General features: G+C 41.0%; 1 protein-coding gene across 1 annotated transcript in view; it reads left to right on the forward strand.

Annotated features, from left to right (window-relative positions):
- LOC119414310 (receptor-type tyrosine-protein phosphatase N2) overlaps nucleotides 1-27,731 on the forward strand; it is a 243,793-nt gene that overhangs the window by 9,383 nt on the left and 206,679 nt on the right. The window contains exons 3-10 of the mRNA XM_037681405.1: nucleotides 1,836-1,949; nucleotides 8,274-8,388; nucleotides 8,671-8,812; nucleotides 11,178-11,463; nucleotides 14,508-14,804; nucleotides 16,077-16,117; nucleotides 17,519-17,892; nucleotides 21,530-21,616. Of these exons, the coding sequence (XP_037537333.1) occupies nucleotides 1,836-1,949; nucleotides 8,274-8,388; nucleotides 8,671-8,812; nucleotides 11,178-11,463; nucleotides 14,508-14,804; nucleotides 16,077-16,117; nucleotides 17,519-17,892; nucleotides 21,530-21,616 (1,456 nt within the window). The remainder of the gene's footprint in view (nucleotides 1-1,835; nucleotides 1,950-8,273; nucleotides 8,389-8,670; nucleotides 8,813-11,177; nucleotides 11,464-14,507; nucleotides 14,805-16,076; nucleotides 16,118-17,518; nucleotides 17,893-21,529; nucleotides 21,617-27,731) is intronic.

The raw sequence follows: 27,731 nt of genomic DNA on the forward strand, positions 1-27,731 counted from the left end.
GTCTGTCTGTCTGTCTGTCTGTCTGTCTGTCTGTCTGTCTGTCTGTCTCGATCGATGTATATATGTATATAAACACACAGTACCCCCCACCCCCTGTAAAGGTATATTGGTGTTTATATGTTCATCAGTGTGATTAATCAAAATCAGTTAAATGTGAACGTTGGTGCTCTTTATTCAGAAAATCAACATGTCACATTTCAAGATCTGATCATTATAGACACAGATTAAATGTTAAACATAAATATTTCTATATTTATCACCACAGTAATATGTTACACACATTAGTTGTTGTAAACACTCAAAATAATACATGTTGGTTTAGTTCTTATCTTTAACCTAAACATTTAAGGAGTAAACATTTTTAATAATCACTTTAAATGTTGTCTTTGGTGTCTGTTCGTTTTACAAATATATTACTGTGTGTGAATGACAGGCATTAACTTAAAACACTTTGTAGAACGGTGTTTTATGAAGTTCAGTTCATTTCCTTCTATCAGTTGATCGGCAGTTCTGCCACATCCAATATGGCGGCCTCTCCGACGTACCGCTGCAACGGGTCAGCCCGCTCAACGAGGCGTCCACTAACGGTCTCACCAGTTCTCTGTTGTGAACGCCCCGGCCGATGACAATAGCCAATCAGTGATGGAGAAATGTCAGGGGAGCTTTGAACCAGTAATGATGAATGATTGTTTGAAATGTGTTTAATAGGTTAACTCAAAAAACACCGATCTGACCCCAAATCCGCCCAAAGTCATTTTTACCTGCAAAATCAGAATGAAAACCGCCCAATCTGGCAACACGGAGAGACAAACGAGACAAACATTCACTCTCGCTCTCTCACTCACACCTAGGAACAATTTAGAGTTACCAATCAGCCTAACATGCATGTTTTTGGTCTGTGGGAGGAAACCGGAGCACCCGGAGAAAACCCATGCTTGCATGGAGAGAACATGCAAACTCCACCCAGAAATGTTCCTCCCAGCTGGGATTTGATCCAGCAACCTTCTCGTTGAGAGGCAACAGCTCTACCAGCTGAACCACCGTGCCGTCTTGTTAAACAACGTCATACATTGTAAATGTTCGTAGTATCGTGTGCATCTCATGAACGGAAGAATTTCAATGACAGCCAAAGTAATTTATTGGATGCAACTGAATAGCTTTTGTGATCAAGCTTGGTCAAGATGGCCGCCACAGCTAATCAACATTATCAAACACAATAAAGACTAACGCTGCCATTTTTACAGATATTAAACTGAAGTTTAGTGTGGTAGTAGCTGAGAGTCATCCGCGTCGTGCACTCCTAAGCGATCGCTCAAGATATTTGAACTCTTTAGCACGGTGCGGGATTTAAACGTTAGGTGCTCTGATTCATTGACAGGAAGTGTCTGTGAAGACTCACAATAAAAGGATGAAGAGTCAGAATGAGGGTAAAGTTGCAGACTGCTATATTATATGTATATTTTTATATTCGTTGGTGCAACCTTTCTATCAACCAGCAGAGTTTAGCTCTGAACAAAATCCATTTTTATATTTTTTTCACCTGTTGGCACACCTTATGCTGAATACAGTATTATCACACACTGCTAACACAAACAGCCTAGTTTATACATTTGAAATCAGATAATAAATAAAAAAAGCACCTCCTTTCAAGGATTTCTTCTGATTTTCTCTGCTGATGAATGGAAACCCATTCGAGGCATGAAAATGAGTCGTATCCACTAAAACACATGGATATACTGTTTCTTTTTATAGGACAGTAGAAAACCAACCGTGGGCGTTGCTGTGACGCAAATTCACAAATATAAATGCAAGACTGTGTATTTCTGTGTCTGCAGATGGGATGTTTGGGAGGTGTCACTCTGTTCCAGTGAAGGATTTTTACACCTACGATGTGTCTCCATCTGTCGTGCAACGATTCAGGATCCTGCTGGAGAAGCTGTCCAACAGAGGTACAGACAGGAGCAGCTGTCAATCTAACGTACCCAACACTAAAACCAGAGTCTGAGGAGTGGAGAAACTTCTAAAAGTTTTTTTTTTTAGTAAATTAAACTTTAAAGATTGTATTCATCTTCTGCTGTGCCATCAAAGTCACAGTGATTTGAGATTTTCTTCTACAGTAAAATATAAAGTACATGTTGCAGAAGCTTTGCAGTTGTATCAACATTGTGCTTTCTTTTTAAATAATTTACACTTTAACTTTTAATAATAAGACATCAGTGCAGCCTCACATGAAACTGGGAAACAATCTCCAGATCTGTTGCCATTAAGACGAGTCCTAGTGTTAATGGAAACTAGTCCTAGTATGATTAGTTTAGAACTTTTGCTTTAAATTACTGAGAGAAACGTTTATGTTTACTTAGATTTCTGTTATTTTGGGACGAGACGTAAAATTACGTAACATTGTCTAAAAGAGTACAGTTTTTTTGCATAAATTAGCATTTCCTGCGACTTATCCAGTGAAGCGACTACGATAAGTTTTTTTTCCACGTTTATAATCAAAATTTTGGCTGGATCTGATGATTTCATTCATTCTGACATGGAAAATATTGAACACTACCATTTTCAGCCACTAGAGGGCTCTCAGCCGATATGGCAAGCCAAGTGTCTCATTAATAGGTACAAGTGGCTATTAATGAGACACTTGGCTTGCCATACAGAGCCACCTTCATCTCGCGCTGGAACTCCTGGAGCAAACGTCAAATCAGCTGCATTTCACAGCGTCGCCCAGGAGAAATGCAGCTGATTTGCCCATTAAAGTCCTTTTATTAAGGAAAAGTTCAACTGAGACACACCTTTGCTGTAATGTTGAGCAAACAAATAATTGTTTTTAGGTGGTTATCTTGTTAAATTTTGAAGAAATGCAAGCGAGTTGTCCCTCTGCGCGCTCCCGCGGCCGCCATTTGGCAGCCGATCGATTTTTGGCACAACACCGGCCCACGTTTCTGGGTGGTCTGCGGTGACTTTAGATGCAACTTAAACAGAGAAGCAACGTATTTATGTTTTTTCCACTTTATTAGACATATTTAGACTGACGTGACACGGCGGTGTGACATTTACGGTGGCAAGTATAGTACTTAACTTCTGACTTGGAAACCAGACTCAATTATGGCTCCTTAATGTTTTTCCATGTAGGAAACTTTTTTAAATCATTAATTTAAATTTTACATCCTTGATTGTACTTCTTGATTTCATCACACAACACATGGATCACTGCAACAAATGACTTCTCCAACATAACTCATAAACAAACACAAACCATAAAAGTGCAGACAGTTTTCAGGATATATATATATATATATTTTTAAGTAGCAGAGTGTAAAGTTTAAACTTTCTTTTCCTTCAGCCTAACAGAATATAATGAATATGAGATTTAGCAGCTAATTGTTGGTTGTGTGAGTTAACAATGATTAAATTACCCGTTTGAGAAGCAACATATGGACATTCCAAAGATATATATTGTCATCTCTGTAACATGAAAACATGAAGCCAGTTTTAGTGAATCAGCTCAGTGTTACTGTCACTAAATACACGATGCAGCGCTGAGCTTTTCTCTCAACTGTGACAGGTCTGAAGTTCTTTATTCATTGTTTTGAGGCTACCGTTTGCTCTGAGTTTCAGCTTTAATGAACAGAAATACAAATGTTTGGTTCTTGGTCTAAAAAAGAAAACTCTGACCTGACAAAGGAAAGTGTTTAGAACTGAACTGAAAATGTTCTCCTCCTCTCAGGACTCAGTTTCTTTTTATTTTTTGGCTCTAAACTTGTGGATCTGTGTTGGATGGAATATGGGAACATCATGAAATGATGGGTATTGTTTTTGTGAAAGTGCTAACTGCTGCGATGAGCTGCTGTAGATGTGCTGAACCAGGAGGGGGAGGCAGAGACCGCTCCTCACCCCCACCGGGCAGCAGCTGCACTTCACCCACTTTCATCACTCGGCGTCTGCTTTGAACAAAACACTCCGCTGCACCACGAAAGTACAGCACCTGGCTTGTTTTTTTCCTTCCCATTTCATGACTTACTTTATTGGGGGGAGGGACAGCACTAGTCATGCTCTTCCACAGCGAGCTAACTTGCATGAAGATGGCAATTGTTGTTATGCTGGATGTCCTTCCTGACACAACCCCCGAGCTACCGCAGCCCTCTGTGTGGAGCAGAGAGCTGCTATCTAGAGCTTCACCCTTGCTCACGGGTCCAGAGTGGAGCAAATGGGGAGGCAGGTGTGGGTGCTTCACCTTTCCTACCCGCATTTAGATGTTGTTGGTCTGGGGGCTCGAATCATTGAGCACAGGCTCACATCGTCTAACCTCTGCACCACCACTCCCCCCACTCAAAACTTTTCATGTTAATGCAACAAAGTTAAGCCAGGTCCTCTTGACAGTTTTTTAATTGTTGTTGTTGAAACATTTCGTCTTTCATCCAAAATATTTCATCAGATCTTCATCACTTCACCACTTCAACCACTTTGGCCATGACTGCCTCAAATGAGCCGGCAGGGGAGAGGGTGGACTCCAGAAACCATCTGAGCACCATCAAATTGGCCGATCCATTATGTGAAGGTGCTATTTATAAGATTGAGTTTGTTGTTGCTCCTCGGATTGATGAAGTCTTAAAGACAAAACATTTAAAAAAAAAGAAACCGTCCAGAGGACCTGACTTAACTCTGTTGAAGTTTTCTACCTGGATAATTGAGCATGAAGTAGGATATTCATGTTAAGTTTATTAAATTGGCAAATCAGTGCAGAACTTAGTTTAAAAATCACATCCATGTTTTCACTCCTTGACTGAACATGGTAAACTTTGGGGTCTCGTCCGGGATCTGAAATTGAGACCTTTCAGTAAGATGAGTCTCACTTGGGGCGCCAGAGGTCCCCCAAATCATGTTTGTTTGTTTGTTTTTCCTTAAAATTGTTGTTGATCTTGTGGCTTATGAGGGTTGAGTGTTTTTTTTTTTATAAATGAAAAAGCTCATCTTTGAAGAGCAGTAATGTTTTGTGAAACCTTTTAGAGACACAACACAACCGTTGTTTGTTTTAGTCACTTAAAAATATTTAGTCTAATTAAATAAAAAATAGAACTGGGCTATGTCTAAGACAATTTATAACCTTCCTCTGCTTATACTTTTTGTAAATGATGAACTTTATTTGCTTTTCCGTCTTTAAATTCCAAGTTAAAGGAGCAGTGTGTTTGACCAGCTGCCTCTTGGTCACCTTCAGACTCCATCCCAGCTCTCAGCTCACGCGTCGAAGCATTAAACGTCTCAATTAGCAGCTTCTTGCTCACGTTTAGTCTAGTTAGTGAAAGGCGTAAAGTCACTTTGAATGTCCTGGCAGAGCTGCCAGCGTTCATTAACCTGTGGTGTCAGATGCCGTCTGTTCACCCGATGCCAGTTCCCATTTTCACAGCCATTAAAATCTTAGTTTTATGGCTCTTTGGTGGGGAACGCTTCGCCCGACATGCTGCACAGCTGTTGGAGATGTTGGAGCCTGACTCCTGGCAGTGGGGGGACTGTGATTCATTCTGCAGAGGTCTGAAGAAACTGGTAGGAAACGTTCTGCAACGAGTTGAGCTGCTGGAGTTGGAGTCGCTGCTGATCAGAGTTGGAGAGAACATTGTTAAAAATGTTCATCAGTAAGTTTCCTCCTGAGTCCTGCTGTTCGTTCTTACAGAACAGTGAATTAGTCAAATGTTTGAAAAGAGTGTAATTCCATTTAAAATGATCAAATTTCAGCGATTATGTTGAATTAAACATGAAAAATGTGGACTTGTCTTTTTCCTGCAGTCAAATAATCATAAGATAAACCACAAACTTTCTATAAATAATATTTTCTCATAAATAACTTCTGTTCATCATGTTTGGCTGCATCTGCCCTGAAAAATGTGAAACGTTTGTCGTCATGAAGTGTTTTTAAGGACATTTTAAAGTATATTTTGTCTACACACAGTGATTTGTTGGACAAAACTAAATCTTTTTGCAGTTTACACATCTGTCTTTAGATGAGCTCATGACTTCATGTGATTTAGTTTAGAAACACATTGGCTCAAATTAGGTTAATTTTAGTTTTTGTTTAATGTGGATTGTAGTTTATTGACTGATTAAATGGATTTTTGAGTACAAATTATATATTGTACATTTTTCCATCACTGTAACAACTCAGTGAAAGTATCCACTTTATGTCCATCCTGAACAGAAATGTCACACACACCTGTTTTTAGCGAGCGTTGTAGTTTGTTCAAGAGGAAACCATTAAAAACCTCATGTGCTGAGCAGACCCATGAAGAAGAACATCGATACCGAGCGCTGGAATAAACAGTTACTCAGTTTTCGTAATTAGGATCTGCTGGCGTGCATGTGCTTTTGACACGCTTGAGTCAAATGATTGACACGCTGAGGCGTTAACGCAGCGACCCATCAGCTTGGATCAGGTCTCTTGAAGCAGAGGTGGTTTAAGATGGAACAGAGTAGATCAATGCTAAGCTAATACCGTATTTTTCAGCCTATAAGTCACTATAAGTTTTTGTATAATTTGCGTGCCCTGCGACTTGTATGTCGAAGCGACGTATTTATGGATTTCCCCCATATTTATAAACCAATTTTTGGCTGAGATATGATGGTTTTCATTAATTCTGATTGAAAATATTGAACACTACCATTTTCAGCCACTGGATGGCACTTCAGCTTGCCATAGACTGCCACACCGCCGGGGCAAAATGAAACTGCATTTATTAAGTAAAAGTTCAACTGAGACACACCTTTACTATAAAGTCGAGCAAACAATTGTTTTTAGGTGGTTATCTTGTTAAATTTCAAAGAAATGCACAGCGAGTCGTCTCACGCACGCGCCTACTTCAGCGTATCGACTTTTGAAAGTCAGCTGATTTGACCATCAGAGTGCATTTGTTAAGGAAAAGATAAACTGAGACACACCTTTACTATAATTTCAAGCAAACAAATAATAGTTTTTTTAGTGTTAATCTTGTTAAATTCTTGTTAAAATCCTCCCGTGCATGCTCTTGCAGCTGCCAATCGATTTTTGGCACAACACCGGTCCACATTTCCGGGTTGTCAGTGGTGACACGTAATAGATGTGAGTTATATGCTGAAGCGACGTCTTTATGGATTTTTCCACTTTATTAGACATATTTGGACTGATGCGTCCCCCCCACCCCTGCGCAATGTTGGCATCATTATGTGCTAGTGTGCGGAAAAAAAAAAAATTCACTATCGGGCTGTTGACCTTCAACTAGACGTTAAAAGCGTGTTCGGAATTTTTTTGTGTCCAAACCATGTTTGTGTTATTTTTCACCATTTTGTCTGTCCAAACAGGCCTCACTTGTAAATGAGTCCTCAAGGATCAATGTGACTTATCTGTTTAAATAAATATCTGTTTTATCTGTTTAAATAAAGGTTGAATGAAAAAAAAATCAAAAATAAGGCAGTGCAACGTGTACGGCAGAAAATACTGTATGTATTTGGTTCAGTCCGTTCTACTTTAGGTTCCTTCTGCATTTTATTTTGTTGCAATTCCATAAATCATCCAGAAAATCTTGTGCTCATTTTTCACTTGGGTCACGCCAGGTTTAAACTTCATTTAATTCAAGAACAGGATGAAGATGATGCATTGGAAGCCGCAGAGATCAGATTTCGTTGGGACTGTGTCCGGCCTTTCACAGCGTTGAGAGGTTTCAGTCGGGTTGTAGGTGCAGGTGAAAGTCTTAACCTTTCTGCGGTCAGCAACACATTTGGGCCACCTTTCCTTCAGCTTGTATGATCCTTTGTGTTCAGCTGACGGAAACCGTGTTCTCAGTTTAAGCGCACGTCCTCTGACGGACCCGCAGCTTGTGGCGTCACATCTGGAGTCACAGTCTGGGTTACTTGAGTCTTTCGGCAGCGTCATCACTCATCTGCCAAATGCTTCGCTTCGTGTTGTGCTTTTCTCACTGCGGCCATATTTCCGGTAACATTTTGTTCCGCCACCCCATCTGCCGTTGGCACCTGCTCCTCTGTTCCGTTGCCAGAAAGCTGTGTTTGGATGCATGTTAAACATAAGCAACAGACGTGAATGCCGAAGCAGCTCATCAAGCTCGTCCTTTTGCTCACTTGCTGAAATTAGGATTTTTTTTTCTTCTTGTCTCTGATTTTGATTCTTTTAACCTACAAAGAACCATAAATAAGACAGAAGTGTCTCACTGACGGGACAAATACGTCCACATATTGAATTTTACTTAGACGAGAGAAAGCTGCTTTAAGAAGTTCTGTGTTCATGCCTTCAGGTTTAACGTGGGAGGATGATGTCACCCAGCATGTTCTGTCCAAAGAGTTGTCCAAACTGAGGAGGATTTCCTACCAGCCTCAGCAGAAAGGACCCGTCTACAACACCAACAGCAGGTCACATTTACCTCCATGTTTTAAAATCTTCATCCACACAGTGGCTGTATCCAATCTGATTCATTCAGAGTAAAAATGCAAACTTCAAGTAGAACGGTTTATTGACGCAGCCCAAAAAGCGAACTACTCGCGTCTACAAGCACAAACTGAACCCATTTCTGTACAGGAAAATGGTGACGAGTGTGAATATCGAAAAGGTTTTTATTTGGTTAGATTGTTTCATCCAAAGGAAGTGCTGTGACTGCGTGAAAACGGTTGTTCTTGTATTTTTATCTCCTGCAGGCTGGCGGCAGCAGCGTTGGACCCAGGAGACCACGAGGTGAAGCCGGTGGAGGTGGAGCTGAACAGAAACCTGCAGACGTACCTCCAACGTTTGGGCTTCCTTCCTGTGACGTCATCGTCCAGTCTGAGCAAACCTGGCAAGGTGAAGGATTCTGTCTGAGTTTGTCATTTTATTTTTCTCATTTCACTTTTTTAAACCACCTCTTATTTATTCACAATTTACTTATCTTTTCTTTTTTTTTTTTCTTTATACAAACCGTAAATGCAGAGAGGAGTGCAACAAAATTGTAGCACAGGCAGTGCTTAATTCGTGGGGGTCCTTCCCCAGAAAATTTTGAATAAAGTAGAGTAAAGATGATGTAATTTCCTGCATTCTGGTGTATTTTAATGGGTTGTTAAACAACTATTTTAGAGAGCAACAAGAAGTAGCCTGACCAACAGTTCTCCTTGTGTGAATAGAGCACTCTCTGCTGCTCTCAAGCATCCTAAGCCCCCACCCCCCAACCCCCCGCGTTGACCCAAGCTTGATTTTCCGTTACAAGCCATAGATAGTAGGTCTGCTTGGCCTTGAGCTGGGCAGCTGTCCAGACTGTTGGGCATTCCTCCCTCAGGTTGTTCATGGCGGCTGGCTGTGGGCTCCTGCCCGGGTACGACAGCCTGGTTAGCTCAACTCTCACCCACACCACTTGCACCTGCTCCAGTATCTCCATTGCCACTGACTTCATGCGCTTCAATTCCCAGTTGTTTAGTTGTACAGTGAGAATACTTAAAAAAAAAAAAAAGTACATTGGACTGTCTTTTTTTTACATTTTGATCAATGTTATTTTGACAAATTGGCGCCGTTGTTTTGATACGTAACGTACCATTGAACATTTCTCTCGCTGTATTTTTAATAAATAATCAAAACTTTATTAATGACCCACTTCAACTGTAAAACTGATTTGCAATTTAGTTGTGCTGTTTAATTATATTTTTGTGTTTTTCAATTAAATTCCTCATGACTGAACTTTTAGGGGCGGATATTTTTTTAAGGGTAGAAGCAGACATGCTTACTTGAAGCGACAGCTCTGATGTGACATTGGGAAGCTCGTAAGTGGCTGTTGTGTTTAAAATTAGTGTTTATGTAATTATTTTCAGATTACATATCCAATATAGGTTTTATTCATTCAAGGCAGGCACATTTGTTCAGAACTTTATTATTTGTAAGCCTGAGAGTTACCGGATCCAAGCAAACAGTTACCGGAATGCACCCTGTCAAAATAATAGAGTTCCCAGATCCCGGAACAGGATCCAGCTCAAATTAAGCCCTGTAGCCAGGTATGAAAAGATTAAACAACGAAGCACAGACGACTGAACACTTTTAAAGCTTGTGTTCCCGTTGCTTCCTGACAACCATGTGAAGAAGAAATGGCAGAAACTGAACAAACATGCACTTCTTACTGGGACTACTGGGAAAAAAATCTTTCACAACGTAGCGTTTGTCCCCCCTCTCTAACTGAAGGCTTCTCTCAGAATAAATAACACCATGCACACGTTTACCTCTCCAAATAAAACCTCATGGCATAGCTGTGGCTCTCTGCCTGGTCTGCTGAAGCCTCAGCCCTGCTGGTGGGGGGTGGGGGTGTACTCAGGGTACAGGTGTGCAGCCTGCAGGCACTGCTCTGGGGCTTGAAGCCCGTTATCGCTTCAGATTCACCTGTTTGGTGTCAGCTGTGATGGAGAAAGATACCAGCAGCGACGCACGCCACAGACACACAAATCATAGAGAAGCATTACACGCATGAGGACGGTTCATGTTGCTGTTGATAATTGCACCAATATTTAAGCTCATGCCTCTCCTCTTGTGTAGGCGTTAATGTGTCCGGCAGAGACAATAACCTTTTTTTGTTGTTGATTAATTTATTATAATTGCACAAATGGACTGTTATGTTTATTTGTCTAATGGCTTGAGTCAAAAAATATTTGCTTAAATTGTGCTTGTAGGTGGATGGATTTATACTTTATTGATCCCAGAGGGAAGTCCAAACCACTCAGTACCATCACGACATTAAATAAACTCATTAATTAAGCTCAAGTAAACGAAAGTTGTCACAATGTTTCTGTAACACTGAAAACTGAACGATGGAGATGCTGGGTTTTTTTTTAGGTAAAACTCTGCAAAGTGTTGAAAGCTCATGTTCAAAATGATCTTTGCAATGTTCATTGGGTCCTTAAACCGTGGCTCATCCCTTGAGTTTAGGAGCTTTTTATGCTTTAATGATTCATAGCTTACGTTAAAGTGACGAAAACATTCCTCTGGACAAAAAATAAGTGGAAAACCAGCGATACGTAAAAGAAAATCAGAGAATTTGATCAGTGTTAAACTATTGATCAAGTCTGGCTGCTTTAAAACAAAGAAAGTGTTTTGTTTTGAGTCGGGCGTCTCTGCAGACATCTGTGAGTCTGAAGCCAAGTCCTCGACTCAGAATCGTCTCCCTCCAGTTTCTCATCTCCTTTTATCTTTCCAGCTGCTGCAGAAACCGGGACCTCCATCCAACTCGCTCCTTGCCACCCAGGCGGATGCCGACCTTCTCCTGGGCGCCCTGCGGCAGTATCTCTCCAGGTATTCTTTCCAGCACGGCGGGGGAATGAACCAGCCCCCCGAGCAGGAGGCCTCCTCTCCGCGCCTCAGGCCATTCTCCAACAACGGCATCGAAAGTCCCGGGCTCAAAGCGGAGACTTCCAAATCCAGGCTTCTGAAGACGGGGAGGACTCCGGGGACTTCAGCCAGGGAGCCGCTCTCATCTGTAGATGGTGCGTTTTTATTTTGTTTTCTTTTAATCTCATCAGATAATTAGAGCTTTGCTTTAGGTCATGTCCTCCTTCTGGCAGATATCATCATCCAACTGTCTCACACAAACACAAACTTGCGTGACTTCACATGCAGATGTCGAACTTAAAAAAAAAAAAAGTTAAAATAGATCAGAAATTCTAGATATGGGGGTTGAGATGGTGTAGAGGCAGAGCAGCCGGCTTGGGACCCGAAAGTCCCAGGTTCGATCCCCGGTCACTGCATACCGCGTGGTGTCTCTGGACAGCACACCTCACCCTCAAAATGCCCCCCGAGCTCCTTCAATAGCTGCCCACTGCACCACCTGGTGGTGGATGGGTTAAATGCAGAGAGTAACTTCACCATTGAATGGAAACATACAGTGATGACATCATTATTATTATTATTATTATAATGGATCATTTTAAAGACATTAAACTGATTTATTATCCATATTTTGCTGTGACTCTGGGCTGACTTCTCAGATGTTTTCTAACTACTGTATTTTCCGTCCTATAAGTCGCAGTTTTGTGCATAATTTACATGCCCTGCGACTTATACGCCGAAGCGACTTATTTGTTTTTTTTTCCCATATTTATAACCCAATTTTTGGCTGAGATTTGACCATTTTCATTCATTCTGACATTGAAAATATTGAACACTACCATTTTCAGCTACTAGATGGCAGTCAAGTAGTATGGCATGCCATTGTGTCATGTAATAGGTAAAAGTGGCCATTAATGACACAATCGACGTGCCATAGTGGCCATCTTCGTCTACTTACGAAATCATGCCTGGAGCAACCATCAAATCGGCTTCATTTCGCTGCACCGCCCCGGTGAAATGAAGCTGATTTGACCATTAAAGTGATTTATTAAGTAAAAGTTCAACTGGGACACACCTTTATTATAATGTTGAGCAAGCAAATAATTGTTTTTAAGTGTTACTCTTGTTAAATTCTTAAAGTCCTCCCGTTCACGTGTAGTATGTCATATGCTGGATATTTCATACATTTTTCACGAGTTCCTCATCTTTCTGACTGTGTAAATGCCGTGCATTGAATTTAACAGAAATGCGAACGAGAGACGTTATTATCTTTGACCCATCAAATGAATGCGGTCATTTATTTTCAGAATCAAAGTTTAACATCAAACATTTACATTAATTTGGCAAAATATGAAAATAATAACAGACAAGTTTCACAGATAATGGACATCAATCACACGGCGGTGATCGAGGACTTTGCTTCAGATATTTCTAAGATATCTGTTATGATCTTAGGAGAAAGGAGAGTTTAAGATGGAAATGGAGATTTATCTTACAGAGAGATGTGTGAGGGAATTAATCTGTTTGACCAGAAACGTGCACGCTCCTTCAGATCTCAGCTTGCCCACGGTACACTTGGTCGAAAATAGAACCTTCTACCTGGTTGATGATAAAATCAGCGTCGGCGTAGGGTTCCTTTCTGACTCTTTCAGCGTCTCCGTGAGGACTGCCAAACCCTTAGAGAGTCGTACGAGGTTTTCCAAACAGAAGTTATAATCCCAAAACGTCTCTGGATCATCTTGAATGCGTTTGCATCCAAGAACTCTGAACTCCTTTCATCTCTTTAGCTCTTACACTCTAGCTCTTTAACTCCATCACTCTTCAGCACTCTAGGCTTCAGACCTTCAGTACTCTGCAGCATCAGACTCTCCAAGAACCGGGAAGTTGCCACATTTTAAATGAGTTGACTTCCGGGTCAATTTAGAGCTTTCTGATTCGTGGATGGACCAGAATAGAGGTGTGGTTTGTGATGTAAGATGTTATCAAATTCAAGGTCAGAGAATGAGATTGTTTAACAACAGACAGAGAGATTATTGCAGAAAACCAGACTTCGTGGAGTCAAACTCTGCTGTATCTTCTCAAATAGTTAAACATGACATTTCTTCTCAGTAAACATTTTAGTTGACCGAAGCCTGAACTTTAACATACTTACAAAACTTGCTCATTGCAGACAGAAAAATCAAGAAATGCATATTAACCTGATTTCTTCTTTGAATGAGGAATAAAAATCATTACTTACTGTTTATGTAAAATAAAAATGAGTAGTTCTCTTCAACCTGTAAGCATTGAGTGAACTAACACAATTTGATTATCAAACATTTGTAAAACAGTAATGATCATAGAGAATTGTCTTTTCTGCTTGATTAATTCAAGAAAGAAAGTCTCCAGATGGCTCAAACTGTATTTCTGGATGCAGATCAATGAAATAACGGTCTCTGTCCATCTGATCAGATTTGAGGTCAGATCAGGTTCACTACACACGCTCCCGTAGCTGCCATTTGGCATCCAATCAATTTTTGGCACGCCGGCCCACATTCCCGAGTTGTCAGCGGTGACGCATAATAGATGCGACTTATACGGCGAAGCAACATATTTGTTTTTTCAAATTTATTAGACAAATCTGGACTGATGCGACTTATATGGCGTGCGACACGTATAGCGGAAAATACGGTAACTGGAACTTTATGCTACTTGTTTCCATAGATGCATACAAACAAGCACGGCTTCAGTTCCAACTCTCGTCTGAACCGGATTGTTTGATTAGATTTACTGACTTCGGAACGTTGTGGCTTTAGTTGTTGAGCCGACACAAAGATGTCAGATGTTTTTGCTTTGATTTGAGGCACATTTTCAATCTTAATTTACCATCTTCAGAAGATATTTGCTTGAGTGTTTAGCTGGAATCCAGCTGGGCCTCCAGCTGCAGCAGATAAGCAAAGTGTGACTGAACCAAATCTTTCAAATATTCTGAAGACTGCAGGGGTTTTGGAGTGCGAGGAGATTCAGTGAAAACCTCAGTCTACATCTGGTAACGTTCTCATCAAATGCAGAAACACCAGGTTGTTTTTTTGGACCAAATGGTGCTTTAATGTGACAGTTCTCATGTTTATGAGGGTACTTTTAAAAACTGTATTTCATGTGGACGAGGCCTCAAAAAATGGCCTTTTACCAATAAACCTGTTCTTTTGTGTTCTCCATGCAGTGAAGTTCATCGAGAACGTTATGAAGAACGCTGGCAGGCAGCATCTCAACGTGGACAACCTGACACCTCAGGACCTGGACCAGCTGTCCAGCCTGATAGCTGATGCCTTGCTGGTGGTCGACCAGGACCCAGGACTAAACAAGGGACTGTCCCGGGACAGGGGACTTGGACTGAGAGACCTGGAAGAAGAGCCGAGGGACTCGAATGAGGAGTCTTCTAGAGATGAGGAAGATGAGAAACTTCTGCAGAACGCACCAACTCTGACCCCACAGGAGATCCTCTCTGTGCCCCCACAAGGTGAGATGGTTCACTTTGTGGTTTTCTGTATATTTTAAAGTATTAAATAACCTGTAGAAACTATACGATCATCACTGTTGAAATACCTTTAACTTGATGCAGGAGCGCCACAGACCAATCGTTGTAAAGTGACTCGTTTCCTCTGTGCAGAGCAGAAACAGAGTTACCGTATTTTTTGGTGTATAAGTCACATGTTTGTGCATAATTTACATGCTCTGTGACTTATACACTGAAGAGACTTATTTGTTTTTCCCCCCATATTTATAAACCAATTTTTGGCTGAGATATGACCATTTTAATTCATTCTGACATTGAACAATACCACTTTCAGCCACTAGATGGCACTCAAGTAGTATGGCATGCCGTTGTGTCATGTAATAGCCCCCCCCCCCCCCCCCCCCCCCCCAAAAAAAAGGGCTATAAACAAAACAACTGGACTTTATTTGTAACTGAATACGTTTCGCTTAAAAGTTACAAATAAAGTCCAGTTGTTTTGTTTATAACCTTTTTTTTGGACGCACCATGTCCTCGATGACTGAAAATCTTCACCAGCATCATGTAGTAGGTAAAAGTGGATATTAATGACACAATCGGCCTGCCATAGCCTGCCACCTTTGTCCAGCTCGCCTGGAGCAACCGTCAAATCAGCTTCATTTCGCTGCGCCGCCCCGGCAAAATGCAACTAATTCGACCATTGAAGTGCATTTATTAAGGAAAAGTTAAACTTAGACACACCTTTACTATAATGTAGATCAAACAAATAACTGTTTTTATTGTTAATCTTGTTAAAATCTGGTTAAAGTTCTCCTGAGCGCGCACCCACGGCCGCCATTTTGGCTGAGAAGCGATTTTTGGCACTCCAGCTCACGTTTCCAGGTGGTCAGCGGTGACACAGAATAATAGATCTGACTTTTACGGCGAAGCGACGTATTTTTGTTCTTTTCCGACTTTATTGGACACATTTGGACTGATGCGACTTATACGGTGGAAAATACGGTAATGGTTCTCCGACCCAAAAGACTGAAAGTGTTTAAACCTCAAACCGTGGTGGAAATATTTGAAACTCTCTCAAACACTGTGGCTGGGCTCGTTTTAGAATCTGAACGTTATTCTCGTGTGTATTTTCTGTGAAATAATAAAAAATAAAATGAATTTAGGATTAAATCAAAGACCGTGTTAGTTCTCTGCTGTTTGATGGATGTCACCAGTTTTTATTCCTTTTTGTTTCTTGTCCTTGAAGACAAAATGTCCACTTTCTTCTCCTCCTGACAGAGCGCCACGCAGATGCAGAGGAGGTCCAGTTGAAGGACGAGGTACGTCCGTTCGCTTGTGGTTTATAAAACCAGCAAATCATTTCCACCTGCAGATTAAAAAAAATCTAAAATCCTAGAAAAACTTAAATATTAGTCCAGATTAACAGAACAACAAATTGTTTTGTGATTTGAAATTAGAAAGTGTCTCAGTTTGCCCCAAATGTTTAAGGAAATATTTATGTGAAGTTGCACTGATTTTAAAGACTTTTTTTAGGCAATATTATGCATTTAAAACTCACAAGTCTGTCTAATAATTAAAGTACTATAACAGATGTTTATAAAAATATAACTCAATATTTATTAGTGTAACTAATAAATTCTACTTTTGATTCATCGGCAAGTAGAAACCGTTTTATTTCTTTAACCAACTGGAAGAAGCAAAATACGTTTAAAGTTGAGATTTATTCCAATTAAAGGAAAAAAGCATTTTAAAAACCCACATCTACGGTTTTTAATGTTTTATAGAAGATAAACTCCAGCTAACACATAAACCTAAAAATATGCACGCATACGTTGTTGTATCCCGATTTAAGTTTGGCCAAACATGTGCTTTAAGATAATATTGATTATAATATCTGCTGATATGATTTAGTTTCAGGAAGCATTGCTTTAAAAAAAAAAACAACTATTAATAACTGGATTACTGCTTTTAAAGAACCTGCTGTGATGCAACGCTCTGAGAAGTCTCAACTTTGTATCACAAATTGTCCAAAGTCTTTTATTTTTTTCAGTATTTTGACAAACTTGCATTTATTGATGAGTAATGTGTTGAAAACTGAACCTTATTGATTGTGTGATTCAGGTAAAGAGCAAAAAGCAAAGGATTAGAAACAACTTGATGAAAAGTCGTCGTCCTGACGCTTAACGATTTAAATGTCCTGGAAGTGATCCGGTTCCATCCCGCTGATCCTCGGCACAACCTGAAGATTTAAAGATTTCATTTCAACTCGCTCAAAGTAGATTTTTGGTTCGGTCTTTTAGCAGCTGTGGCATTTAACTTCTGACCAAACGAGCAGCGAAGACGGACGCTGAGGGATAAAAGCGACGGGTCGGCTTTGCGTTTGATTCCAGCCGATGATCCCCTCACGCCTGCTGCGTGCACATGAGCACCGACTGGAAAACGGAAAAACTCCCACTTGATCATTTTAAAGGTTTAAACAATAAATTCTGGATCAAAACATCTCCAAAGCTGCCATTTAAAAGTTATATCATGCACCTGAGGATAAAAATAAAAGGATCTGTTGCGTAACTTGTTCCAGCTACTCATGTTTTCACCCATTTTAAAGCAGCATTTACTTATTATTTTGTTTAATTATTAAACAGAACACAACGTTTTTTTTGTATGCATTTAAAATAAAATATAGTTTGTTCAGAGTCATCTGTGTTGGTCGGTCCCTGCAGGCCAAGAGAAGCAGCCTTTTGTCCAAACTCCTCACCTACTTGGATAAAAGCCCCTACGCCGGTCCTCCGTCGGCGAGAAGCCGCGACGACGTTGCCATGGAGACGAACAGAGGCCGGCAGGCGGGCCTGGAAAACGTCCAGAGTCGCACCAGCGAGGCGGCGGTGACGGTGCAGAAGAAGGACGCCACCCAGTCGGTGGAGGAGGTGTCGGAGGTGGAGGGCTGGATCAAGGAGGTGGCGCCCCCTCCGGCGGCGCTCGTGCACGAGGAGACGCACAAGAAGACGATGCAGGCCCCCGAGCTCCAGCTGGACGTGAAAACGAGCAGGAAGGACGCGGACGAGGACGTCTTCGGTTACGTCATCACGGACACGGAGTAAGTCGAACGTTAAGTGACGACAGCAGCTCTGATGTTTGGGTTTGGAGTAAACTTTATATCACGAGTAAGTTTTATTTTTTTATTATTTATATTATGCGTGAATAGTAAAAGTAAATTATAAAGGAGCTCTCATGAAATCAAAAACTTCTACGATCCTACATTTTGTCACTTCTTATATTTGACGGACGGCTTCGACTAGTTAATAACTTTGTAATGAGTCAACACAAGCTTTACTAGTTTCAGTACATTTAAAGACTTTTTCAAGAAGTTTTCTGAAATCTGTAGATTTATTTCTGCGAACCTTTAGGTTGAGGATTACTTCCCGCTACTACCACACCAGATTTCAGCTTTTCTGTAACTCCGGCTGAGTTTTAGCATTCTGTTTGCTAAGTTTGCTTAGCTGTAGCAGCCACTTTGAAGCAGATGGGCCTTTGTCCTGAGCCTGGTTCTGCTAAAGGTTTCTTCCTCATGAGGGGGGTTTTCGTCGGGGGACACCTGGACATGTCTCCAGTCCATCACAGGGACACACAGAGACAAACAAACATTCGCTCTCACCTAGAGACAATGCACTTTCCACCGTACACGTCACTTTGCCCTGTAAAGTCACATCAGTCCAAATCTGTCTAATAAAGTGGAAAAAACATAAATGCGTTACTTCACTGTATTAGTTGCATCTATTATGCGTCACCGCTGACAACCCGGAAATGTGGGCCGGTGTTGTGCCAAAAATCGATTAGCTGCCAAATGGCGGCCGCGGGAGTGTGCACGGGAGGATTTGAACAAGATTAACACTTAAAAACAATTATTTGTATGCTCGACATTATAGTAAAGGTTGAACTTTTACTTAATAAATGCACTTCAGTGGTGAAATCAGCTGCATTTCTCCAGGGTGGTGCAGCAAAATGAAGCTGATTTGACGGTTTCTCCAGGCGAGCTGGACGAAGGTGGGAGGCTATGGCAAGCCGATTGTGCCATTAATAGTAACTTTTACCTTTTACATGAATCAGCGGCATGCCATACTACTCGAGTGCCATCTAGCAGCTGAAAATGGTAGTGTTCAACAACGGTGAAAAGGAGGAACCCAGACCCAGACCAGTGATCATTCCATATGTTGAGGGAGTATCAGAGAAACTGAGACATTTATTTTCTAAACATAACGTCCCAGTGGCTTTTAAACCCCAAAATACATTACGGCAAAGACTGGTTCATCCCAAAGATCCAGTCCCCCGGCACAAACAGAGCAATGTTGTGTATGCTGTTCAGTGTCAGGAGGGCTGTGATCAGTCTTACATCGGGGAAACTAAACAGCCACTGGCCAAAAGGATGGCCCAGCACAGAAGATCAACATCATCAGGCCAGGACTCTGTGGTCTACACTCCTCTCCAGGCCAGCGGTCACTGTCAGGGATGAAGATGTTCACATTGAGAGGAACGATGGTTTGAGAGAGGAGTAAAGGAGGCCATCTTTGTGAAAAGAAATCGTCCATCATTAAACAGGGGTGGAGGCCTCCGGGTTCAACTGTCCCCCTCTTACAATGCTGTGATTGCTAGTATCACTCAGCCCTCTGTGAACAGTAAACAGCCATCGGTGTGCTAATGATCCATTGTTAGGCTGATGGTCCTTCTTGAGCATGTGATCAGCTGGTTTTGGTTGTCAACAGCAAACTGGTTGATCCACTCTGAGAAGGTGCTATTTAAGAGACTGAGCTGAATACAGCACCTCAGACTGAGGAAGTCTCTCAGATGAGAGACGAAACGTTTCTACATTTTTTGTTGTTTTGCTTTGTTTTGTTTTGAATGTCCAGAGGACCAGATTTAACTTTTTTAGATTTTTCTACCTGGATTATTGAGCATGCATCAGGATAGGTAGTGTTCAATGTTTTCAATGTCAGAATGAATAAAAACGGTCATTTCTCAGCCAAAAGTTGGTTTATAAATATGGAGGGATAAACACACAAATATGTCGGTTCTGAGTATACCATACCATACCATACCATACCATATATAAAAGTATAAATCACAGGGCATGCAAATTATGCAAAAAACACGACTTATAGGTTGGAAAATACGGTAATATCTACATAAATGCGGCAAGTAGCATTTTACAATTAAGGTCTTTTGTCTGAGGCAAGTCAACATCATATGATTTTCCACTCTTGAACTTAAATTATGCTTTTACGTTGGTTAAAAAAAGACTTCAAAGAACCAAGACATTGATGTGCATCAAGGTAAAACTCTTGTATCTTTATAAACTGGATTTAGAGACTGGTTTGATTGTAAGCAAGCAGACGGAACGTTTTCCGTTCAGATGTCGGAGTCGTCTGTGTTTTGAGCTCGTTCCTCTCTGACCCCGCTCATCGACTCTTCAAAGTGTCTCTTGACATTCGCGTGCAACGAACGTGGCTGAACTTCCAAAGAGAGCTGAAGCTGAGGATCTCTGGGAGTTCACGTTGTGTCAAACCTCTTCTTAAAGACCGAGCTGCCGCTCCAACCACAACATGACACTTGGGAACACACCGGAGAGATCTTTTCAAAGAACCGAGTCTCCGAGAGAAACGTTCCTGCACGCGTCTACTAGCTGCAGTGACGCTCTTAAAGGGATTTCTTTATCAGCTTAAACTGATGAAATCTCCTCCTGGGCTGCATTAAAAACAAAAACTCATTGAAACCTCAGGTGAACACCAAGAATATGAGCTTGTAGTCGTCGGATGCTCACAAGATTTATACAACCTGATACCAAGCGTCTGCTCAGAATCACAGCGAACAGGAAATCTCTAGAGTTTGTGCTTAAAAACGTGTTCATTTGTAAAATCCACAACAAATTACAGCTTTTTATTCACAAGTTTGAATAAAACATTAAACAACGATTCATTAAACTGTAATTAAAGAAGAATGTGTATTATTAGTTCAAGTCTTGGATCTTACACTGTTTTTCTTTACAATTTGTATTTTTGTTGGATGTAACTGGGACCCTGTGTACATAGTTTCATTCCACCTCGTGTACCACATGTGATGTGAATGACAATTAAAAAACTTTGAATCCTTGTGTGAAGCTATTTGGAATTAACAGATTTACAAACTTTTTAAAAATTAAACAGATTTTTTAGTCTTGTTCCAAAATGCTCCATTTTTTAAAATATTTTGTACAAATTAAACACTAAAAGGTTTTTTAGTAAACGTAGAAATAAACTGAGCATCAAATCCGAGCACATTAATGTTTTATCCGTCTACAAACGTGGAACATCTTCTTCTCCTTGAGGTCCGACCTTCCCCTGCGAACCGTTGGATCAGTGGTTCCGACGCGTCACGTCTTGTCAGAACAAGCTGAAAAACTTAGAGCGAGGCAGAAAAGTCTGAAAAGAACGTGATAAGCCAACTGCCTGCGACCTTCCTCACCTCTTCATCACGCTGCTCTCTACTCTGACTCACACATTTCTCAACTATTCTGGAGCATTTCTGCAAAAACCAAAGTGCTTTTTGTTTATTACCAGAATAAAATCTTTTCTACACAATACTGAGATCTTAAAACACATTTAGTCTCTGATGTTTTCTTGGTTGTAACATTTTGTTCTTCGATGACTCAAATGTCTAAATGTCACCGTCTAAACTGCTTCTTTTCTCCTCTTCGTCTTCAGTCATCTCCAGACAGACGAAGGCCTTCAGCTGATGGAGATCTTGGCCCGGCGCGCCAACATCCACATGACCGATTTGGCTGAGGTTTTGTACGTATAGCAGCGTATTTTTTTCACATTTCAGTGTAAATATAAAACTACAGTACTCTACTGCTGCTCTTTTATTACTGATTCTGTAACGTAAGAAGTCCGGTCCGACTCTGGTCCAGTCTCTTTGTTTAAACTTCTTTGTGTTTCTGCATAGAAACCAAGCCAACGCTTGTGTTGTTATTGCTATTACTGAGAATTTATGTGTATATTTTTTATATGGAGAAGTCACAGTTCAGTGTTTCTGGTTAAAATGAGCAAAAGTTACCGTCGGATCAGGTCCTCTGGATGGATTAAAAAAAAAAAAAATTAAACTTGTTGAAACGTTCCATCTTTTATCCAAAGGACTTCTTCAGTCTGAGGAGCTGCAGTAAACTCAGTCTTATAAATGGCACCTTCTCATTGTGGATCAACCAGTTTGTTGTTGACGTCCAGAACTAGCGGTTCACATGATAAAGAAACAATTGGTCGTTAGTGCCCTGATGGCCGCTTGCTATTCACAGAGGGCTGAGTGATATTAGCAATAACATCGTTGTAAGAGGGGGACAGTTGGACTTAACCAACTTAAGACCTCCATGTTCAACTGTCCTCCTCTTACAGTGATGTTATTGCTAGTATCACTCAGGCCTCTGTGAATAGCAAGCGGCCATCAGAGCACTACCGATCTGTCGTTAAGCTGATGTTAGGGTTCATGCTCAATAATCCAGGTATAAAATCCAACAGTGTTCAGTCAGGTCCATCCTGACTCCATCCAGGCGTCAGGCTGATGGTCCTCCTCCATCATGTGAACAGCTAGTTCTGGATGTCAACAACGAACTGGTTGATCCACGATGAGAAGGCGCTATTTATATTTCTGAGTTCACTGCAGCTCCTCAGACTGAAGAAGTCTTTTGGATAAAAGGTGAAACGTTTCAACAAGTTTTAATTTTTTTTAATTTTTTGCATCTGTCCAGAGGACCTGCCATAACTTTGTGAGATTTTTCTACCTGGATTACTGAGCATCAGATTACCGTCAGATGTTGCTTTTTGCTTTAGTTTCATATCGTCAGAGTCGCCTGTTTTCCTGCCGTCTGTTTTTTTTCTTACAAAACCGTTGTGAATTATTCAAAACTAGCGTTCCTTGAACGAATGCATACCAGCTGCTGCCTCGCAAGACTAAATGCTCGAAGATCTTGCTCAGTCTTTTCGCACTGAGCATGAGACAACCTGGAGTTGCCTCATACTCCATCTCCAGGTTGGAGCGCGAGGCAGGGATGACTCTTTACTTCCTGAGTCACAACCATTTCTGTGTTTTCTCGGGGTAGCGTCTCACTGGCTGTTCAAGACGAGTTGGCAAACAGATATTTTAAGTGTTTGTGGGGGTTTCTCTTGAGAGTCGCAGAAGGAAAAATGCATGAATGCAGATTCATGTCCCAGCAAAAAGAATTTTACAAATATACCGTATTTTCCGGCGGACATGTTGCTCCGCCCTATAAGTCGCATCGTCCATATTTGTCTAATAAAGTGGAAAAATCCATAAATATGTCGCTTCGCCGTATACATGGCATCTATTATGCGTCACCGCTGACGTGCCGCGTTTGTTATGCGTCCCCGCGACAACCCGGAAATGTGGACCGGTGTTGTGCAAATACCAATGGGCTGCCAAATGGCGGCCACAGGAGTGTGCACGGGAGGACTTTAACAAGAGTGACACTTAAAAACAATTGTTTGCTTTAAATTATAGTAAATGTGTGTGTCAGTCTAACATTTGCTTAATAAATGCACTTTAATGGACAAATCAGCTGCAGTTTGCCGGGGTGGTGCAGCTGTTTTGACAGTTCCGAGCAGCGAGCAGAATGAAGGTGGGGAGGCTACGGCAGGCCGGTTGAGTCATTAGACGCTGGTGAAGATTCTCAGTCATCCAGGAAATGGCAAATTCAAAAAAGTTAGACAAAAAAAAAAAATATATAGTATAATAAATAAAGTCCAGTTGTTTTTGTCTTGAACTTTTTTGAATTTGTCATTATAAGCACGTTTACCTATTACATGATACAACAGCCAACAGCATGCCATACAACTGCTTCCTTCAAGTGGCTGAAAGTGGGACTGCTCTTTTGTTTTCAGTCAGAATGAATGAAAACGGTCATATCTCAGCCATAAAATGATTTATAAATATGGGAAAAATCCATAAATATGTCGCTTCGGCCTACAAGACGCAGGGCATGTAAATTATGCAAAAAAACTGTGACTTATAGGCCGAAAAATATGGTACTTTTTTTTTCCATATTCAAAACGCAATTTTTGACTGACACTTTAAATTTCTAAGAACTGCAACAGCGAGTCCTCCTGTCTGTGATGGATGGATGAATGGATGGATGGATGAATGGATGGATGGCACTGTGCCGCCCAGGCGAAATGAAGCTGTTTTGGCCATTAAAGTGCATTTATTAAGGAAAGGTTAAACAGACACGCCTTTGCTATAATTCAGAATAAACAAATAATTGTTTTTAAGTGTTAATCTTGTTAACTTTCGGAGAACTGCAACAGCGAGTCCTCCCGTCTGCGCTCGCTTCACTCAGCTGGTGCAGGCGGAGGAACGTTGGAGAGCTTGCAGCTTCGGCTGCGATGGATGGATGGATGGATGGATGGATGGATGGATGGATGGCACTGCGCTGCCCAGGCGAAATGAAGCTGTTTTGACCATTAAATGAACGCATAATAAATGCAACTTATATATGTTTTTATCCTCTTCGTGATTTTTTTGTTAAACTAAGGAGATTTATACGCTGGAAAATACGGTACTCACTGTTAAAAACAAGTTTAGCTCATAATGCTAAAAATCAAAGCATCTAAATACTTCTAATGTCCTCTGTGCCCTGTAACGCTGCAGCACCTGTGCCCATGCAGCCTTCCAGTTGTCAGCCAGCCAAGGAGTTAAATAAAAATGAGAATTGCATCAAAACGCCTTCACATCGCAGCTTTTTAAAATTACAAGCAGCTCTGCGCTCAGACTCGAAAACAGACAGAAGGCAAAGGTCGGCGGATGATTCACAACGAGCGCGGTTACTTTCCTGACAACAACCCGTCTACCTGTAGGCCTGAGTGGGCGGCGGTTTTCTCCAAGGCGAGCATCACAAACCAACATGCTTCAAATGTTCCCCTCGCAAGAGACGAGCGGCGCCAAATCCTCCATATTCTCCCCCCGGTCCTCCCCTCCCCAGCGTGCTGGATCAGAGAGGGCAAACTGGTGGGATCAAAGCAGAGAGGCACAGGGCTTCAAAAGCACAAGAGAAGGAAGGATGAGAAAGAAGTGTCCTTGCTGAGCAGGAATCCACCAAGTGGACTTTTCTTTATGATCTTGACTTTTTTCCTCCGCGCTCTGAGGTCAGTGGGAGGAAAGAAAGCAACGAGTGTTGCTCGTCCACGTTATTGGCACAATGGAGTCGAGCTCTCGCTCTGCAAACATTTAATAATGAAACCAGACCTTCATTTCTCACTCCCTGCAATAGTTTTTCTTTATTTTATTCCCCCGTCCATTTTTCGTTCTACCATTTCAGTCTTTTCTCTTCTTGACATTTTGCTGTGTTTGCCCCACACTTACTGTATGACGCTGCAGCGAGTTGGGAATGTTTTGAAAAGCTGTAACGGCAAAAATAAAAAAAAAAAGCTTTTGCAGGAGTTTGGAACTCAACTCACTGTTGAGGATTATAATCTGTGAACCGAAAGTTTTTAAGGTGTGTTGGGAATGATTGTCAGCTACCGTCACTCCACATTTCAGATCAATATTCAAACAGTTGTGCTACTTATAGTCATTTTTATGTTTGCTAAGGTTGATTAGCCGTGATGAGCGTCTTGGATTGGGTTTAATTCAAAAGTCAGTCAGTTACAGATGCACATAAACTGATTACGTTCTCAGTTTCATTATAATTGCTCCTGTGGTTCATTGGATATTTTGGCAACAGATGCAGTGGTGTAGTCTACGTGATACACAGGTGTACAGAGTATACCCACTAGAAAAGCTTAAGAGTACACTCACTTAAAAGTGTCCAAAGATACATGACATGATACGTTAAACGGCAGTTAAAAGCTTCCGTAACAATTTATCTGTATGCAGCGCCTGTTTATCACATTCGCTTATCCAGCGAATCATTGTATAATTAATACTTATGTACTTACTACTTAAAACGTGACCATGTTTTGCTTTGATACAGTTTTATAAATTCTATAACATGTTTTTAATACAAAGCCAACGGTTGTATAAAGTTTGTTGTTTGCTTATTCAAATATAAGCATCAGAGAAGTTTGGAAATGTTCAATGTGCTTAAAAATCAAAATAAATTGATGATTATTGTACTAACGAGTGTACTTTGGTTTCTAAGCACAGTAAACGGACCGACCGCGGTAAAGTTAGTTTTACGTTGGACGATGGACATTCGTGCTCCGTGGCTTCAGCCGTGTCAAACGTGAAACTAACTTTACCCCAGTATACCCACAACAAAATGTAGACTATACCACTGATGCACATCTGTACGCACACACATGCATAAAAATATTATTGCACGCTTCCCGCTCATGTTTGTAGGCAATAATCGATTTTGCCCAGGTTTATTAATTAATGGAGTCAGAGCTTCAAAGTAAACGAATTACATTACATTTTTCTAAAACTTTTCTTGGTTTATTTCAAGTTTTTATATCATTTTTGTCCCATCGCAAAGCAAAGAGGGAGACTTGGAAATACCCTCTGTCCTTCCATCCATGTTGTGAGCTTGATAATTTGAAAAATAATTGAGATTCCAGCTTCTGTTTGGGCGTGTGGTTACATCTAGGTGTAAAATTGGGTTGACACCTCAAACCCAAGATGGCCACGGCCATATTTTATGTAAACCAGCCTCCCTTATCATTTGGGGACACTGTGCTTTTTAGTTTTTATAATGAATAAAAGTATAGTTTCTTGGGGTGGCCAAAGATTAATCTATGGTGGCCGTGGTCACCATTAGCCACCCCCTGGCTCCTCCATTGCACCTGGTGGTGGATAAAATAGCTCTCTCCACTTACCAGCATCCTTCTGCACCTCTTCGGACAACAAATAAAACTCCCTCTGTTTTTCTCCTACCCTCTTGAATTTCTCGCACCACAAACATTAAGGTTTACAGTAGTGCCTCGTTTATCACGAGGGATCCGTACCCTGAAGCCCCACGATAAGTGGAAAAGCTGCGAAGTAGGAATAGTAGTACAAGTAGTAGTTTATTGTAGTGTATATATACTGTGTGTATATATAAAGGTGTTTTAAACCCTTCCCACAATCTTGCAATATTCTAAGCAATGTTACTAAACTCTAAATGCTCTAAAAGATACAGAATGTCAGGATTTCAGCGCCCTGCCTCCGGCTGCTCTTTTGACCACGCCCACTTTTCTGCTCTGCACGGCGATCAGCTGATCAGCTGCAGGAGGAAGCTTCTCCCACAGGTGCTAAATCATTTTTAAAATGATTTATTTTAAATAAAAAATCTGTGCCGATCGTGCGGCTCATCCATCAATCAGCCAATTGCGTCATGTCCAGTCTTATTTAGAAAAAAACGCAATAGAGTCCGTGAAAAACGAACCGCGAAGTAGCGAGGGACTACTGTGCTTGCATTCTCTGTTCAATTCCAGTCAAGAAAAACACTCATGTTGAAAACTACAAACATTCACTGTTCAAATCCCTCAGTGACCGGGGGACGTCCACGTACCGCTTGTACCTACTGCAACAAGCACACCCAAATAATGCACGCTGTTGTTGACTTGTTCTTTAAAGCATCAAATTCATATTATTATTCTTCAAATTGTGGCTGAAATACTTTTATTTAAAAAAATCTTAAAGTTCACTGGATAGCCATGAAGAAACGTGCAGTCTGGACTTTTGAAATGATTTTTGAACAAGCGTTTCTTTGACCGCTCTCCTTGGATGTCGACACCGAACAAATGTTAAGTTTTGTCACATTTCGATGATTCGCCCTCGTTGCTTTACATTAAAGACAAACTTAATGTTGTGAACAAAGCGACAGAAAATGCGCTGCTTTAAAGAACCGTCACCCTAAACAGCAAAACGATCTAAGTGATGTCATCTAAGTGTTTTCTGTCGACCTGAAGCGTTTGTTTT

This window comes from Nematolebias whitei, chromosome 9 (assembly GCF_014905685.2).
Source record: "Nematolebias whitei isolate Nwh7 chromosome 9, NemWhi1, whole genome shotgun sequence".
NCBI lineage: Eukaryota > Metazoa > Chordata > Actinopteri > Cyprinodontiformes > Rivulidae > Nematolebias > Nematolebias whitei.